Source organism: Myotis myotis, unplaced genomic scaffold (assembly GCF_014108235.1).
Source record: "Myotis myotis isolate mMyoMyo1 unplaced genomic scaffold, mMyoMyo1.p scaffold_m19_p_7, whole genome shotgun sequence".
NCBI classification, from domain to species: Eukaryota; Metazoa; Chordata; class Mammalia; order Chiroptera; family Vespertilionidae; genus Myotis; species Myotis myotis.
The window spans coordinates 63,741,963-63,761,224 of NW_023416379.1; the positions used below are offsets into that span (position 1 = coordinate 63,741,963).

The 19,262-nt window shown below is 46.3% G+C and overlaps 1 protein-coding gene across 1 annotated transcript; it reads right to left on the reverse strand.

Annotated features, from left to right (window-relative positions):
- Window positions 1–5,404: 5,404 nt before the first annotated feature.
- LOC118660630 (armadillo repeat-containing protein 5-like) lies at window positions 5,405–8,331 on the reverse strand. The gene has a single exon (XM_036318269.1). It carries the CDS (start codon window positions 8,308–8,310, stop codon window positions 5,563–5,565), a length of 2,748 nt encoding a protein of 915 aa, XP_036174162.1. The 5' UTR covers window positions 8,311–8,331; the 3' UTR covers window positions 5,405–5,562.
- Window positions 8,332–19,262: the final 10,931 nt, after the last annotated feature.

Consider the following 19,262-nt stretch of genomic DNA (forward strand, 5'->3'; position numbering starts at 1 on the left):
GTAACCGGCAGAGTGAAGAGTCTGCTTCAGGGAGTATCACACAACACTGAGCAATATAAACCAAATCTTTAGGATTTCCATATCATTTCTAAGATATCTAAAATGTCTATATTTTTCTGGAGGGCATAGGCTGATGTAGAGGAAATATTCCATCATTTAGGGACTAGGGAATATCTAGAGACGACTCTTTTTAATGTGTTAATGAGGGTCCAGCTGACATGTAGATGCTACAAAAAAATGTGCCTTTCATCAAGGCTTTTCTATCCACACGCCCACCTCCCACTCCCTGACACAGAACTTCTCTCCTATTTTCTCAGTATCTTTAGGCTTTGGGGTATCCTTGGAAACAGACTTAGCTGACAGGTCTTAGCAACATAAGTGACCACAGTTAATTCCTCTCTTCATGTCTATGATCAAAAGCAAGAGCTGTGAATTGATCTATTTTGTTAAGAACAGTTGAAGATCAAACTTTTGCCTTGATTTATTCATTAAAGGAGGATTTCTGCATTTCAAATACTATTTAAAGTTGAACATAGTTTGAAATCAGTGAACTGCCAGCACATTTGTCTCTGAGGCCAGCTTAAGTTGGGGAAACATAAGGATAACTAAGTATTAAAGAAGGATAAATTGTATTACCCCTGGATGGTTGCATTCTTCCTACCAAACTTACCACATATCATAAGTTATACAAAAATTGTTGTCGTTTTGAACAAGGCAGTAATATTGACCTTGGTGGAGTACAATACAGGGGGCAGGACTAATCATTGTAATCTGCCAACCATCTAGGAAACTCCACAGTCAGCACATATTCCAATGACTTAACTGAATGCCCATTCAGGTTGTATGAGTTTGTAAGAGCTGCCATAACGAAGTGCTACAAACTGAGCAGCTTAGGTGACATAAACTTACTGTCTCACAGTTCTGAGTCTGGAAGTCCAAGATCAAGGCATCCGCAGGACCATGCTCATTCTGAAGGCACAGAGGGAGGATTTATTCCCAGTGTCTCTCCTGGCCTCTGATCGTTCCTTGGGTTTTGGCAGCATAACTTGAATCTTCACATGGCATTCTCCTGGAATGCATATTTGTGTCCAAATTTCCCTTTTTTTTAAGGACACATGTCATAATGGATTAGGAGTCTGCTCTACTCCAATATGACCTCATCCTAACTTAACTAATTACATCTGAAACTACCCTCTTTCCAAATAAAGTCACATTCTGAGGTGCTGGGTGTTAGGACTTCACCATATGAAGGGAGCACAGTTCAACTTATAACAAGGGTCACTAGGCATGTTTGCTGATAAGCAATTATGTGAGCCTTGATAAGCCACAGTGACTACCTTGGGGAGGAGAGGGGAGAAGGAGAAGGTGACACTGCAAGAAACGTTCCTGGAAGAGAAGCCTGACCTTGTAGCCAAGACAGAAAGGTGAGATTTACCTATGCAGAGGATATCCTGATTTCTCTTTAAAAGTCAGAGGTAAACTGTGGGGTAAAATTGAGTATTCATTGGGCCCCAGGAGGGAACAGGGCAGAAAAGAAGAACCAGCTGACTCATAGATTTTATAGGAGAAATATTAGAACCACTCACTTTTTCAGATGAGGAAACTGAATTAATGAGTGGTAGAACTAGGACTAGATTCCGGATCTGTTGATATTCTATCCTGTGTCCTTTTCTCTACACTACAAAGATTAGAACTTCAAAATGAGTCCAGGATACCCAGGCTCAAAAAAAGTGCCAGCACATAATTACTTATCCTTGCATGTCTAGAACTCAGGGAGAAGTCGATGCCCAACACATTGCCTGCTGTTTATTTCATTTGGCCTAGGACACCCACCGGTTTCAGGGCTGATGCGTAAGTTAACACTGCCCTCTAGTGGCCTTGTGCCAGCTGCCCACTCGCCTGTCTGCCATCACCAGGCTTAGCCTCAACTCAGAGCATGGCAGTCACCAGCAGGCCTTTCCTAAGTCTGGGTTTCTCCCAGCAGCACATTCTGTGCGTAATTAAATACACACAGTTCCCAGACTTGAAGGCAAAAGTATGTTTTCTCAACGTGGGGGATGGTTATCCCTCACTTCACAGGAACTTTGCATAATTCATTTGAATGCTTTTATCTGGTCTTAGTTCCATAAACTGACAGAAAACAAAAGCCAACCCCTAAATTCGCAGGGAAAAAAATCCATTTTAAGTATGCACAAAATTAAAAGGTCAGAGTATTAAACTTAGAAAGAAAACAGGTTGCTATCAACACATTTCAGAGAAGAGAATGAGCTAAAAATGTGGCTGAGTAGAACCCCTTCCAATGTTATGCCTCTCAGTTTCCTCAGCAGAATTTCATTAAAAGCACCTAAAAAAATCAATATTTTAGCTATTGTTTTGCTCATTTAGTTTGAATCCTTTTCAGCATATGGCAAAAGGAGAATTAAATTGGCAATCAGGAGTCCTGGATTCTGCAACCATTTCTTCTGCTAAAAAGATGGGTGGCCTTAATCAACTCCTTTCACATCCTGAGTCTGAATTCCTTCAACTTTAAAACAAGGGGCTAGCCCTAACCAGTTGGCTCAGTGGATAGAGCGTCGGCCTGCGGACTCAGGGGTCCCAGGTTCGATTCCAGTCAAGGGCATGTACCTTGGTTGCGGGCACATACCCAGTAGGGGGTGTGTAGGAGGCAGCTGATCAATATTTCTCTCTCACTGATGTTTCTAACTCTCTATTCCTCTCCTTCTCCCTTCCTCTCTGTAAAAACATCAATAAAATATATTTTTTAAAAAATAAATAAATAAAACAAGGGACTGGTTTAAATGACCTCAAGGGACATTTGCAGCTTTAACCCTCTAGAAGTCCCTAATGTCAAGTTCTGCTGGATACCAAGTCCTAAAGTCTGGCAAACCCCATGGTCTAGGACATTCCTACTTGCACACCATATAGGGGCCTACATTACAAATGGGGTTGCCTTGGCAATGAGCCAAAGAACTTGAGCAATCATAAATGATGACGCCTAAGTAATTATTTTAAATATCGAAAGCATTCCTTCTTTAAAATTTATAGCATTTGGAATAAGAACAGTTTCCCTAGGAATTTGCAAACACTCAAAAACATCTTGTGATGTTGCCCCATACCTTTTGACCTGACCAATAAGCTATTGGGCAGCAAGTTCTTCAATGTAGCAAACTGCCACGTTCACAGTGAGCAGCTGTGACCACTAATGGGAATCCAAAGCTCCTGCTGGTCAAACTCATAAATATCATACACACACACACACACACACACACACACACACAAAAAAAAAAAAAAAAAAAAAAAAAAAAAAACCTGAGTTCATAAAGCAGAATCAAATACCTTTATTTCCACACAACTATGCCCAAATTGTTTCTAAATTGTTAAATTAGTGACTGCTTCCCACAGTAGCATCTGCAAGCTACAAAATTATAGGCAGTAAATCTAATGTGCAATTCATCTTTGGGGTTATTTTTGGACAAATGAATTGAAGCCATTGAGGAATGACTCCATGTGTTACCAACAAGCAATTAATTAAATTCCCCACAAGCTCTGGCAGGGCAATTTGCTATGCACTTATTACCTATTAAAGACAAGAAAAATATGCAAGCATTTCTGGTGATGTGGTCAACTCCAGTTCTGAAATGTTTTGCTTCTAGAATGCTTATATTCTCAGATTTCCCCAGGAAATATAGGTCAAACAACTAGAGACTCCACTCCAAACCCAAAAATGTCAGTAACATAAGAGCTCATTTTCCTGTTTGTCAAACAATGGTACCTTATGATTCATGTGGCAGAAAACCTAAGCTTTCGATGGTGGTCCATAGGAAAAACTGAGCTGAAGGATGGGACTAGGAGCCTGAGTTATGAGTCAAAGATGATCGGAAGTCCCAATTGCAAAGAAAAAGGACATATAAATCTTGTGCTCAGTCAAGACTGATGGCCAAAACCCAAAGATCAACATGATGAGAAAAGCCAATAGCAGAAGTCTGTAGGGTGCATCTGTACTTTCAGTCTGGCGAGTGAAAGCATCCTGGTCCATTGAAGCCCATTCCCTGTGAAGTCAGATGTCAGACAGCGAGTGGAGATGTGGAGACTATAATCAGTATTTGTTGTGGATAGAGAAGTAGGGAGCTTACAATAGCTAGGTCAAAGGTCAAGTTCTTTTAGTTCTAGAGTAGAGAACTGTGGCATCCTCAAGAAACAGAAGAGCCTAGGAATTGAAACTTATAAACCAGTATAACCAGAGCCTTCCACAAAACCAGCAGATTCTGGACTTAGGGAAGGAATACAGATCCCTCTCACCCACCTACCGACCCATCCTCAACCCCAGGATGGGGGGGGATGGAGCTTTTGATGACTTTCCGGCTTGGCTTCCATTATCTCAAGAATTCCAAACAGCTGATGCTGGGAGAACAACCTCTTGACACTAAGGCTTGAGATGGTGCCTGTCGGGCAGGAACTGACACTGCTTGTGAATAACCTATTAACAGTCCCCTCCTTCCTCTCGAACCTGTAATCTGCCTTTTTCCCTCTGTCAAGTTCCTCTGATGAAGTAGGGGGAAGGGCTCAAGTGGAGAACAAAGGGGAAATGGAACTTGTTATTAACAACCATTCAATAGCACTAGCAAGAGTCCTGGACTGTTTAAGCTGAAATGTTTTAAAAATTAAGGCGTCCCATCCATTTGTTTCTAAATGAGGAAACCGAAGCACAGAGAGCGACTTGCCTCACTCATATCCCAACACCCTGTGGGTCCCAGGACTATACACAAGGTTTCCTGCCTCTTAATCCAATATACATCCCACCGGGACTTTTCCCTGGAGTTAGGGATTAACAGGACTAAGGAAGAGAATAACGTTGCTTCATTCACACACACACACACACACACACACACACACCCCACACACAACCACACACTCCTCTTTTGCATCCTCGCTGCCGCCTTCTTCCTGCCTCTGTAGCTGGGTCTAGGGGTGTAATTGACCCGTTCGTTAATGAAATTTCCTCTCCAGGTGTCTGGTTATGTGGCTTGCTCTCTAGCACTTTAGTCAGGCAGGATAAAATTCACCTGAACAAGACATGACCCAAAGGGAACAAAGCATGAATGTACTCACGACACCGATAGCCCCAATATCAGTGACCACCTGAGAAAAGAGAATTAGGGGAGAGGAAAGAGAGCACAAATGATATCTAAGAGAGAGAAAGAAAAAAAAAGATAGGAGAGAAAAGAAAAAGGAGAATATCTATATAATAAGAATCATGGTGCCATAGATAGTTCTCGATGATGTAGTTGAATATCCAACTCCAACGTTTTAATCCCAACCCCAGAAGGCTGGGCTCTTCTCCATCTCAAAGTCCCCATGCCCAGGCCTCAGTCTCGGCTTCTCACTCCTGAGTCTGCAGCCCATGTCCTGGGGCCCAGTTCCATCCTCTCGTCGGTCCTCAGTGGTGACTCCTGCTTAGCCTCCTCCCCGTGCCACTCCAAGGGAGGCCTTCTTCTTGCCAATTCATTCTTGGGTCCCCTCGAGGGGATATCAAGAGTCTAGGCTGGGACCCCTGCTCCCCACTTAAACTCCCATCACCACAGCCAGTAAAGCCTCAGTCAGGGGACCTGCTTCCTCGCCTGCTGCCTCCAACAGCCCCACTAAGGCCAGAGCCCGCTTCCGTGGGCACTGCCCCAGCCCCAGGATCCAGCGTGCACAGTGGGCAGCCAGCCGAGGCCGGCCCAGGCGGAATACCTCACCCACTGACTCTGGGCTACCTTGGGATCCCAGGTGGATACGGCCCACAGCCTCTTCCAGTTCCTCCTCCAGCCCCGGCAGCAGGAAACGGTCAGCAGCCTCCAGTGCCTCCTCTGCCTCTGAGCCCAGCAGGGGCTGGCCTGGCGGGGGAATGGGCCCCAGGGCTGCTCCACAGCCCCGGCAACCATGCAGGTGATGCATGACAGGCCAGGCTGCGCTGGGTGATAGGTCTCGAAGAGGTACCAGGTCCATCTGGGCTTCAGCAAAGCTGCCAGCCAGCAGGGCCTGGAAGAAAGCGGAGGCAGTAGATGAGGCAGCTCGCTGGGCGGGGAGCCGCAGGCCAGAGTCCAGGAGGAAGTGCAGATCCGGGGCTGGGCTGGGAGCTGGGCCCAGCAGAGGTTCATAGTGGCAAGGGGAGGGTGTGTCTATGTCCCAGGGGCTTGCGGGTGGCGGGGCGGGGCTCACCGTGGGAGACACCAGGCTGTGGAGGCAGGAAAGGGAGTCTGCAGCAAAGAAGAGGAAGAGTGGGTGTGGGGCTGGCCGCGTCAGCGCCGAGAGGAGGAGTCGGAGGCCGCCCTGGTCCAGAAGTAGCCGGCGCCACAGAGAGGGCTTCTGACAAATGAAGGGCAAGGTCAGCGCACAGGCCACACGGTCCTCAGGACTCCCGGAGAGCAGCAGGTGAGTGAGGACCCCCACCCCGAAGGGCGACTCCGCCTGCACCGTCAGGTTCTGTAGCAGCATTTCACCCAGCCCCTGGTGCTGGCTGCGCTGACTGGGGGGCCGGGCACGCAGCGTGGGCCAGTCGTCCGGGGCGACACCCAGCACCAGCCAGGCTCGCAGCAGCGCGGCACCATAGCTGCACACGAAGGCCTCGAGGCAGGCAGGGTTGCAGGTGAGGCGCGCCAGGATGCGCAGTGCGCGCGGGCTCGGTGGGCCCGGCGCCTTCGTCACGCAGGCCAGCAGGCCGCCCAGGACCGGGCCTGTCACCAGCGCCCCGCTTGGGTCTGGCGCACGGGAGAAGTGTGAAAGCAGCAGCAGCGCTGGCCCCTCGCGGCCCCAAGACTCCTCGGTGGCAGGGCGGCGGCCTCGAGGCGTCTGCACCAAGGCTGGGCCCCGGGCGGGACTGGCCACCTGGGCCTGCTCAGGGGGCGCAGGCGGTGGAGGAGGCCGTGGACAGCGCTCTGGAGACCGGTCCGGAGAGATGTCTTCCGGGCCTGTGGCGTAGCCCTCGGATATCAGCCGCGACCTGACGCTTCGGAAGCTTCTGGCTTCTACCCGCTCAGGGGTCTGCTCCCCAGGAGAGTCCCAGGAAGCAGCTTCTTTTCCCTCTCCTTCCTCATCAGCAAGCTCGCCACACAGCTGCCCGGCCAAGAGAGGTGCAAGCCCCAGAGCCTGCAGTTGGCCCAGGGCCCCTGTATCATAGAGGAAGCCCTCAAGGGCAGCCACGACACAAGGGTGCCAGGCGCTGGCATGAGGATCCCGCAAGAGTCCCATCAGCAGCTCCAAACCACCAGCATCCCGCAGCCGGGCTCGGTTAATGGCCTCCTGGCAAAGTAGGCACACAGCCCGCACCAGGGGCTGCTGGGAGGCTGGGCCCGCCCCACCGGGACCTCGGCGTTGCTGGAGCTCACCCAACAGCACCTCCACACCACCAGCATTGCCCAGGGCAGGCCGTACCAGGCCCTGGGCACACAGGTTGGCAAGGATCAGGACAGCTGACTCGCGAACTATCCCTTTGGGATGGGAGGCTAGACTGACCAGTGGGCCTAGTCCTCCACCCAGACTTAGCTGCTCAGCACAGGCACGGGAGCAGTCTCGACTCAGCTCTAGGAGGGCACGGAGTAGGGCCAAGGTCAGCGCAGGGTCTGGGGCAGCAGCCAGAAGCTCAGCCAGTGGGCGCACTGCTCCCTGCTGTGCCAGGGCCAGGCGGTGCTGGGGGGAGTCCGCCAGGTTGCGGAGGGCACGAATCACGCTCTGCAAACAAGGTGAGTCCTGGTAGGCCGTCAGGCTCTCAATGAGTAGGGGAACAGCACCAGCAGAATGGATGTGCGCACAGCTCTCAGCTTCCATGGCTAAGTTGCCCAGAGCACGGGCTGCTCGGTTCTGGATGCTGTCTGTCTTCACACACTCCAGAATAGTCACCAAAGACAGAATGCCTCCGAGTCTGCGCACTTCAGTCCGGCACGCCCTTTGGGTACAGCAGTCGGCTAGGATGCTAAGCACCAAGTCCAGGGTGGACAAGGACGCAGAGGAGGGGGCGGGGCCAGCCGAAACCGCGGACTGGATCGAAGGGGCGGAGCCGGGGCCAGCCAGGGACGGGGCGGGACCCGCTGGAGATGCTCGCCGCAGCAGCACCAGAAGGGGGTGGAGCCCGCCGCGTGCCCGGAAGCGCTCGATTCCTCCCGCTGCCTTGACGTGGCGCTTGCGGAGAGCTAAGAGCGCACGGCCCAAGGGTGTCTCGTTGGTAGCTGTGTCCTTTGTCCCACGTAGACCCTCCCTGGCCGCCGCCGTCAGCTGCGCGAGGCAGGAAGAGAGCGAGTCCGAGTCCGTCGGGGTTGGTTTCGCAGATGCCATCTTGGCTCAGGCCTAAGGCTGCGCCCCCGTCTGGCCTCTGTTCTGAGGGAGCGGAACTGGAACAGAGGGACGTAGCCAAGCACCTCCTCTCGAGGCTTTTTAAATAGCGCCACCGCAGTTAGTAAGCAAGCCGGAAGTTGTAGTTCTCGATCCTGGTACTCTGACTCTTGCACAGTCGCGAAAAGCTTTTGAGGGCAGGAGCTAGCTAATGGTTGCGCAAGCCCAGGCGGCGCGTGCGGTGCATGCTCGGATGGGCAGTCCATGCCAGCTTACACGCCCGGTCTTGCTGGTGCGTCTGGAGTTCCCAGACAGGCGACCGTGGAGTCTCAGTATCCTGCTGCACCTGGTGATGTGGGTAGGCCGCCCCCAGGGTGTCTTCGCAGCGACCACCTTCTCCTTCGGGCTTGTCTCTCTGGCTGGTAGCGAAGTAGGCTCTGAAGCAGAGAATCCCCAGCTGGAAGCAAAGTGTTAAATACTTGACAGCGGCGCCTGATTGGTCAGTCGAATGAAAGGATTAACCCTTTGTGGTCATATTAAATTTGGACATGGGTGTCGTACTGGTCGGAATTAATTTCCATTGAAAGAGCAGTGATACATAACATGCAAGATTATGAAGGATAAACAAGATTTATTAATTCTTTTTTGGAACTACATCACTACTAGTAGAACCACTACAAACGTTATCACTTTCTATGTCAGAGTCAGTATTCAAGGTGCCAAAATAAAACTCTTCATCGTTACTTTCAGATTTGCAGTACACTTCTTTCGGTAACTTTATTTTTGCCATTTTGGAGTATTATTTTGAAATATCTTAACAAGCGAGAATGCCTAATTACAGTTAAACGTAATTTGTAAAGCTTTATTTGAAATTCTGCGAAGTATGTCCGAAGCTTGTCGATTTCTTCACTCTCAAAAGGCGACTAACTCAGCACGGTGTTTTGCATGGCGAGTGTGGAACGACCGCGTTTGTTTATATTGAGTTTCGATAGCTCCGATTTGTCGGGGCAATGTTTTGGTTCGTGACAAGGTCGCTTAGACACTTAAGAGCTTTCAGAGAAATTATGAACTGATACATGAATGAATAGAGTTAAGATTTACGGTTCCTTGCTGTGGTGGCTGAGAGCAGACATATGACCGGAACGGTAAAAAAGCTTTGGTGGCTGAGAGTAGACAAACGACCGCAAAGGGTTAAACCAATAGAAACCATTGGCTGCCACTTCCTAGAGCAGGAGTGGGCAACCTTTTGGTGAGTGCATGCCAAAACCAGCAAAATCTCTGACTCAAAATTCTTCTACGTGCCATCCCAGGGACTGTGGCTACTTGTCCCACTTGACAATTAATTTATTGGAGCTGAGTGTATTGTTTTCTAATTACTGCTGTGCCAAAAATATCTTATAGTTTTTTAAAAACACACCAGTCCTAACACTACATTTCATGAAACCTAGAAACAAACAAACAAAATAACAGATGGACTTGGATCTGCTGCCTACAGAACACCCGGGAGGAAAATGACAGAATCTCGGAATGCAATGGCGTGCAGTCAGCCTAAGAAGCTCCCGGGGGCCCAGACTTGTGTGTCAGAGATGACACGCTGCCAGGCACACCCTTAGAACATGTTCGGAGCTTGAAGGGCACCTCTGAAAGCCAGTCATCCAAAAGCATTTTTCACATAGAGCACTTACAAAGATTTGTTCCTAGAACAAGCTCACATTTTTCTAGTTCCCAAATGTGATGCCAAGACTTGAGGGGCGGGGGGGAATTAGATGGCAGCAACATATTTTGGAATGGACCTAGTATATTCAGGTCAACAAAGTAGGATCCCAGATGATTCCTCGCACAAATCCTAACGTAAGCGGTTGGATGGAGGAAACCTTGGTTTCCAGATGAAACATCAGCTTTACAAGCCAAACTGATTCTACATCCCAGATGGGATATGATGGGACACTATAGGCAATGGGTGAAAAAGATATGTTTCCCCTTCTCCTGCCAGGTCCCTGTGGCCAAGTCAGGATACCCACTGCACATGCCCAGTCACCTCTGCTGCCTCTGAGGAGTTTCTGTCTTGCATCAACTGCTTGACCAGGACAAGACTTAAACTCATTGCTGTGTGAAATATACATCAGGAATCACCAGTTAAAAGTTCTTGGCAAAGTGCAGCAATGCTGAGCCTGTCCCCAGGTTAATGATAACACATTGCTCTGTGATGATCAGGGAAAAACAGCTTGTTAGGAATATTGACAACTCAAAGGCAAATAGGAGGTTGAAGCCCTTACATAGGAAAACTGGTGGCCGTTACGGTTGTTGTTGTTGTTGTAAGAGAGTAGCTTCCCTGAGGAACCTAGATGCCTTGTTCAGAGAGGGGGAGAAATGGTAATACCAAGGAGCATTTTATCTCTCGGCTGTACATTCCTCACATCCTGAGAAGGGGCTTCCCGTGAATTCTTTTGATCTCCACTCTGGAACACAGAGCACCTGTCAGGCGGACCCAGCCACAAGTGAAAGCCACATAAAGGAAAGGCAATTAGGGGTAGAAGTCGTACTCACAACTTGCAACATATGTTGAGTAAGGGCTTTCGCTGTGGCCAGAGCCGATTCTACGCTCCATTCTAAGGAGTGCCCAGCCCCTGCCTACTTGTAGTTTTTGCTCAGATGTGGGGGGAATTTGTTTTCTTTTTTCTTTTTTTCCTGGCTGCAACTCAACAAATATAGGGGAAATTTAATTTATTCACTGGTTCAAATATTGTAATCTGCTTCCTTCAACTTTATTCCTGCCAACTCTAGTACTAGCAGTGGAAAAATGTTTAGTAGGCACACAGAAACAACGGTAAAATTTCAGTAATTGCTATGTAATGCTCTACCTGTCATTAAAGCACTTGATAGTTGAATGCAATGCAATCAACTTTCTATTATTCTAAAATGAGGATGATTCTCCTAAAACAGCAATTCTCAAACTTTAAAGTGTTTTGGACTCATCTGAAGGGCTTCCTAAAACATAGATTCCTGGTTCTTACCTCCAGAATTCTGATTCAGGAGGTCTTGGGTGGAACCCAAGAATTTGCATTTCTAGCAAGTTCCCACATGATGCTGATGATCCTGGTCCAAGGACCACATTTGGAGACCTACTGTCCTATAATATCCTACCAGACTCTCAGGTTACATAAACAAATTCTAAGAAGTTTAAGTCTTGTTCAACTATTCTTTTCAATTTTTGGTGCAAATTGTGATTATGGCATAATAAGAGCTATTGTATTTTTTAAATTTATTTTTATTGATTTTAGAGAAGAAGGGAGAGAGAGAGAGAAACATCAATGATGACAGAGAATCATTGATTGGCTGCCTCCTGCACGCCCCACACCAGGGATTGAGCCTGCAACCCGGGCATGTGCCCTGACGTAGAATCAAACAGTGACCTGTTTCATAGATAGATGCTCAACCATGAGCCATGCTGGTTGGGCAGGACTATTATATTTTTAAATGCAGTGGGTGAACTTGGGCAGGGTTTCTCTCCTGTATATTGTATGTGTGTACGCACATAAGTATGTATGCTAAGGGACACTGGCACCCCAGACTTCAAAAGAGTGCAGAACTGAAACCTTGAACTGAGAAGTTTAGGATCATCCAATGGTGCCCCAAGGCATCCTTTGCCAGCAATCTATACCTCTGCTGTAGAATTCATCTCAGATCAGGAACCAAGTCTAAAAGGAAGATCCTCAGCAAGGGAAGTTGAATAAGGAAAGAGTCAGCTTAAGGAAGTTGATATTTGCCTTAGATTGGATAAGATATCCAAAGTCAATATTTTTCCAGATGCTAAGAAAACAAGATAAAACCAGACTGGGGGGGGGGGGGAGGGGGTTCCCTATAAACAGACAAGGTATAGGCAAACATATGGCAGCCTATTTGGAACTAGAATATAATCATTATCTTAGGGTAAGGGAATGTGAAGCACAGTCCAGTTTACTGCTGCTTTTATTGGAACACAAAACTGTGTTTTGAAAACTTGCTTATTTTTATGACATTTATCATTTTTGTGGTTATTACTAGTCCCTCCTGGTTTTTCCTTTCTTTGGGTTTTTATTGCTCTTTGTATTATTTATTAGAAAATAATTCTAGTCTCTTTCAGCTGATGATAATAGAAGCAAAGAATTCTTTTCCATATTTAGGACAAAGAGAAAAACTGAACTCTGAGGATCAAGAAGTGCGGTGGGAATCAAAATGATAGATGCCCCAAGGAAAGGCAAGAACTCGGCAGGAATGTTGTAGAACACTTAAATCTCACTCTTGGCTATTTCCCCAGAGGGTTTTGTTTTGTTTTTTACTCAATCCCTGGAGGGTTTTTTTAATTTTTATATAAGCAAGCCACTTATTTAGACCATAATGGTGCTCTAGGTTTCCTTGTTTCAGATCAGGGGTTTCCAGTAAGAAAGGGTGCACTTTATTTCCTCAGAGTCTTAACGTGCAGAGGATGTGGTGAGTAAATATTTGCTTAACAGCTACTTGTTCTATGTGCTAGGTAAACAGTATTGGAGAAGAGGGCATACAATTCCCCAGCCTTCAAAGAGCTTACAGTCTAGTGAGGTAGATAGCTCAGTGAACAGATTGTTATGATGGTCTGTTAAATTCTACAGTGAGAGAATAATAGGAGGGCTACAAACTAAACACATGGAATATTAGGTAATTTTATAGAACAATTTCAATACATGCTGACACGTGAAGGGTAAATTGGAGAAATAGGAACTGGTCCAGCCAAAAGGGTGAGGCAGGAGAGAGTGCCAAAAGCCCAGAATTAATTGATACTATAATGAATAAAGGGAACTGGAAGGAATTTAATATAACCAGAGTGCAAAACAAGTGAGGTTTTATAAGTAGAGTGACCATGTAAATTACCAACAAAGCATTTGGAAATGGAATGGAGTTGCTATTAATAAACACACTGGAACAATAATGGCTTAAACTGAGATGTATGATCACTCTAATTATGGTTCACATTAGGGAGGTTGCACTTTATTTACAAGATATATCCTTCGGAGAATTATAAACAAGGACATGGCATGATCACAATGCTATTTTAGAAAGATAATGCTGGCATCTGAGTAGAGAATAAGTTGAATAATGGGAGAAGACAGAACAGTTAGAAAATGGTTTCAATATTTCAGGAAAAGATGATAGTTATCTGAACTAGAGAAGTGCCTTAAGGAATGGAGAGCAGTGGGTGAATTCCAGGGAGTTACCGAGGCTGACTGGGAGTCTATCCGAGAGCCACAGAAATTGCTAACTGGCCAGAGAGAGGGCTCTCTTGAAGATGCTTTGACTTGTTTTGCTTTCAAAATCTTTGCAGGCCATTCGTGGTCATTGATTAATTTTGATCCAGCTTGTATTTTAAATGAGTGAGAATCAATCATGTCACATATTGAAAATAGATACAATTATATTGCTAACTCCTGAACTCTTACAGAAATTCAATTGATACTGAAATAAAATTACATATATCTATCTATATCTATATCTATATAGATATAGATAGATAGATATCTCCTATCTAATAAAAGAGTAATATGCAAATTAACTGTCACTTCTCAATAAAGATGGTAGCACCCACAGCCAATAAGGAGGGAATATGCAAATTGAGGCGACAAAGATGGCAGAGCCAGCCGGAGCCATGGAGCCGGCCATGGGGCGACCCAGCCATGGGGTGACCCAGGAATGGGGCTAAGGGCAATCAGGCCAGGAGGAGAAGGCAGTTAGGGGTGATCAGGCTGTAGTGGGGGAAGTTAGGGGCGAGAAGGCCGGCGGGGGGGCCAGTTGGGGGCAAGCAGGCTGGGGGGGGGGCAGTTGGGGCTGATCAGGCTGGCGGGTGGAGCAGTTAGGGGCAATCACGCCAGCAAGGGGGGGCAGTTGGGGGTGAGAAGGCCGGTGGGGGGTCAGTTGGGGCAAGCAGGCTGGCAGGCAGAGTGGTTAGGGGCAATCAGGCAGGCAGGCAGGTGAGCAGTTAGGAGCCAGCGGTCCCAGATTGCGAGAGGGATGTCTGACTGCCAGTTTTAGAGAGAGTGCAGGCCGGGCTAAGGGACACCGAATTTCGTGCACCAGGCCACTAGTATATATATATATACACTAGAGGCCCGGTGCACAAAAATTTGTGCACTCGGGGGGGGGGGGTGTCCCTCAGCCCGGCCTGTGCCCTCTCGCAGTCTGGGACCCCTCGGGAGATAACGACCTGCTGGCTTAGGCCTGCTCCCGGGTGGCAGAGGGCAGGCCTAATCCCTAGGTACAGCCCTTGGTCGGGCTCAGAGCAGGGCCGATTGGGGAGTTGGGGCGCCACCCCCTGTCATGCACAGAGCAGGGCGGATTGGGAGGTTGCGATGTCACCCTCAGTCATGCTCAGGGTAGGGCCAATTGGGGGGTTGGGGCACCGCCCCCTGTCACACTCAAGGCAGGGTCGATGGGGAGGTTGCAGCACCACCCCCTGTCACGAACAGAGCAGGGCCAATCAGGGGGTTGGGGCGCTGCCCCCTGTCACGCACAGAGCAGGGCCGATCAGGGGGTTGGGGAGCTCCCCCCTGTCACTCACAGAGCAGGGCCCATCAGGGGGTTGAGGAGCTCCTCCTGTCACGCACAGAGCAGGGCCCATCATGGGGTTGGGGAGCTCCCCCCGTCACTCACAGAGTAGGGCCGATAGGGGAGTTGGGGCACCACCCCCTGTCACACACAGAGCAGGGCGGATCAGGGGGTTGGGGCACCGCCACTGTCACACTCAGGGCAGGGCCGATGGGGAGGTTATGGCTCTACCCTGTCACACACAGAGCAGGGCCCGTGGGGTGGGGGGGTTGGGGCGCCGCACCCTGTCACACACAGAGCCGTAGGGCGATCAGGGCTTGGGGAGCTCCCCCCTATCAGGCACAGAGCAGGGCCGATCAGGGGGTTGGGGCGCCGCACCCTGTCAGGAACAGAGCAGGGCCGATAGGGAGGTTGTGGCCCCACCCCCTGTCACACACAGAGCCGCAGGGCAATCAGGGGGTTTGGGCACTGCCCCCTGTCACGCTGATCCCGGTGCCTGGAGGCCTTGCGGCTCCGCTGATCCCAGTGCTGGGAGGCATATTACCCTTTTACTATATAGGATAGAGGCCTGGTGCATGGGTGGGGCTGGCTGGTTTGCCCTGAAGGGTGTCCTGGATCAGGGTGGGGGTCCCCACTGGGGTGCCTGGCCAGCCTTGATGAGGGGATGATGGCTGTTTGCAGCTGGTCACACACCCTTCAGGGTGGGGGTCCCCACTGGGGTGCCTGGCCAGTCTGGGTGAGGGGCTGAGGGCTGTTTTCAGGCTTACGGGTAACTGAAGCTCCTAACTGCTCCTTTTTTTCTTTATTTTTTTTTTATTCTGGGCCAGCTTTAGCTCTGGCTCCATCTCTGAGGCCTCTGCTGCTGAAAGAAGGTATCTGGTTTGTTTAGGTTCTATAATCGAAACAATGTATAACTCCAGCTCTGAGATCCCAGCTCACTGAAAGCTGGTTTCTGGGGTTTTGTTTGGCTTCTATATTTGTTACAATGTCTCTTAAACTGCAGGCTCAGAGGCCAGCAAGGCAGGCGGGGAACGTTGGTTTCCTCAGTCACTGAAGCAAGCAAGCCTCATGTTAGTTTCAAGCTGCCTGGCTGCTGGCCGCCATCTTGGCTGGCAGTTAATTTGCATATCTCACTGATTAGCCAATGGGAAGGGTAGCGGTCATACGCCAATTACCATGTTTCTCTTTTATTAGATAGGATATATGTATATTATATATATTTATATGTATATATGTGTGTGTGTGTGTGTGTGTGTGTGTATTATGTTGGGATGACTAGATGTCTCAATTTTCTGAAACCATTTTTTATTTCATTTAAATTCACCCTGGTCAATCTTGGTTAAAAATCGTTACCCATCTTGGGTTAAGGATAGATTTCTTTGACACAATAAAATTTTTAAAAACATGCATAAAAGAAAAAAAAATGGTATGTTGGACTTCATCAAAATTAAGAATTTCTGTTCTTTACAAGACATTGTTAAGCAACTGACAAGAAAAGTCACTGAGTGGGAGAAATGTTTTCATATGACATATCAAAGACTTCTGTTCCAAATACTTTTTTTTTAAAACCCTCAAACCTCAATAATAAGAAAACATACAATCCAATAAAAGATAGACAAAAGTTTTGAATAAAAACTTCACCAAAGATGATATATGAATGACAAGGGTATGAAAAGATGTTTGACATCATTAGTTGTTATGTAAATGCAAGTTAAAACCACAAAATTAAAATCACTCCAAATTTATTACAAAAGGACTGACTATGCCAAGTGTTGGCCAGGATGTAAAGCAACTAGAATTTTCATCATACACTGCTGATGGAAATGTAAACTGGTGCAGCTACTTTGGAAAAACAATGTGGCAGTTGTTATTACTGATTTTAGGTTAAATTTTTAATTCAATTTATTTAAACTAAAAAAATATCATTCATTTCTCTCACCCTCGACTTCCCACCTCTAGCAACCATCAATTTGTTCTCTGGATCGAGAGAGAGAGAGAGAGAGAGAGAGAGAGAGAGAGAGAGAGAGAGAGAGAGAGAGAGAGAGAGAGACTATAATATATATAAATATATATAATATTCTATATATAAGAGAGATCATATGGTAGCTAAGACAGAACACCAAACAGAAAAATCACCCAAATAACTTTTTTAAATGTCAAATTAGGCTTCAGAGCATCCAGGAAGAACTATTAACCAGAACAAAGTTTGATTTCCAAAATACAAACAAGATAAAGAAAGCAAGACAAAACTGGCCTTTAAATGAAATATCAAAATATGAACAAAAGGGTCAACATTCATTTCAAGGATCAATGGCACTTTCATGCATTCATTTAGTGCCCATAAACTGTCTGGGACTGTGCTGAATACTGGGAGTACACAGTTTGAATGAGTAGCATGAGTAAAAAGGATATCTATAAAGCAGACAATGTTTAAAAGACGTACAGAGATTGGGCCAGCTAGTTTAACAGTGAGATTATTTCTAATGGTGTCAAAATGTCTTGAGGACAAGGGTAAAAATCTATTGCAAGAATTTTGAGCCTTCCGTTTCTTTCAAAGAACTATTTTGTTTTGCCAATACTGGGCACTAACTCAATTTTTACTCAATATTTGGCAATATTGGGCACTAAGTAAATATTTATTGAAGAACAAATTAGTTAATTAATTTTCTTTCAATGACTCTTTAGACTAAATTAACAGCTTTTGCCAAATGTAAACATCTGTTGTTGCCAGGACAAAGCTTCTGTATTAGAGAGAGAGAAAATGGGGGGTGGGGGGGAGGAGAGAGAGAGAGAGAAACATCAGTGTGAGTGAGAAATATTGATCAGTTACCTCTCATACGTGCCCTGACTAGGGATCCAACTCGCAATCTAGGTATGTGCCCTGATCAGGAATTGAACCCACAGCTTTTTGGTATACAAGATGACGCTCCAACCAACTGAGCCACCTGGCCAGGGCGATCTTTCATTTTCAACTAACTAAGCCAGATATGTTTGCTAACATTGATGACCATAAATATGAATCTTGTAATTAACCCATCTACAATAATATCTATTAAATATAACATAAATTCTAGGGGATACATCTGAATGCCATAAATTAATTGGTGATTATTGAATTCACCTCAAGTCTCACTCATAATGATGGGGAATTCTATAATCCCAAAGAAACTATGGGAGTCAACATGGTTGAATTAGTTTTGTTCACTTCTCTTAATTTATAGGTACAAGTGGAGCTTTTCAGTTGTACTATGAATCTTATTAGCATCTCTAGATGACCAACTACATAGGAAAATAGAAAAAAATAAGCAGGTTGCAGGGAGCCTGACCAAGCCAATCAAGATGCACAAACACCAGCACAGCACACTTTTCTGGTTACTCTGGGAGGGGAGCGCACCGGTGGAATTGAGAATTCTCCAACCGGATTTACAATCATCTCAAACATTCCCAGGACACGGGGTTACAAACGTCTCAAAGGAGACAATGTTCTCACAGCTCTCTCAAAGAGCTGGGAGACACTTGTAGACAAAACTGTATTTCACTCCACTGTTTTAAAAAATAATTCTTAAACTTTAAACTGCAGGGTTCACATAAATAAGAACTTGAACAATTTCTCCATTTTTTTTGAATAATACATTTCTGCTCATTATAATTTATGTTAATTCCCTGCTACGCTAGGACATCATTTATGGTGTAAGAACTTTGAGGGGAATGAAAGGTCAGTCTAGAGTTCGATGTGGTAGTGGAAAAATATCTGGCTGGTATATTTCATGGAATGTTTTGAAATCACTTTGAAAATCTCTGGAAAGCTAACGCTGAAGAACTTTATAGAAATTAGGGAGTTACTGGCAAGGCCTGTTCACTGAAACAGCTCGGTGGAAATATACCAATCCCCCAAAATCATCATAATTCAAGTTCTCCCTCATCTTTCTCCAGCGATCGCCTGCCATCTAGTGGATCTAATGCAGCCTAGTCATGAATTGCTTTCTCTACAATCTGCAGTACTCATGCAATAATGATAATGTTTTTTAAATACGAACAGAGGCAGGAGCTTATATGACTACACATACCCGAAAATAAACAGAATATAGTAAAAAAAAAAAAAAAAAAAAGACTTAAGAACCATCATGGAGTCCTTTCTTGCCAAGACTTTCAAAAAACAGATGATTTTTGTGCTTGACTAATCAAAAACTAATTCCCATTAAACCCAGGCAATATCAAAGTAAAAAAAGAGAACTGCTATTTTGCATACTACTCACTTTGAATGTCATTTTTGCACTTATTCAATAAATGAATTTATTTTGTGTCATTATACCATAATTTTAAGATGTATGCTAAGAATTATAGAAACAATAATTACATATTGAGCACCTCCAATGATAGATGCTGTGGAAAAATACAAA

Coding starts and splice junctions, on each gene's coding strand:
- LOC118660630 (XM_036318269.1), bottom strand. CDS start 8,310: ATGGCATCTGCGAAACCAACCCCGACGGACTCGGACTCGCTCTCTTCC.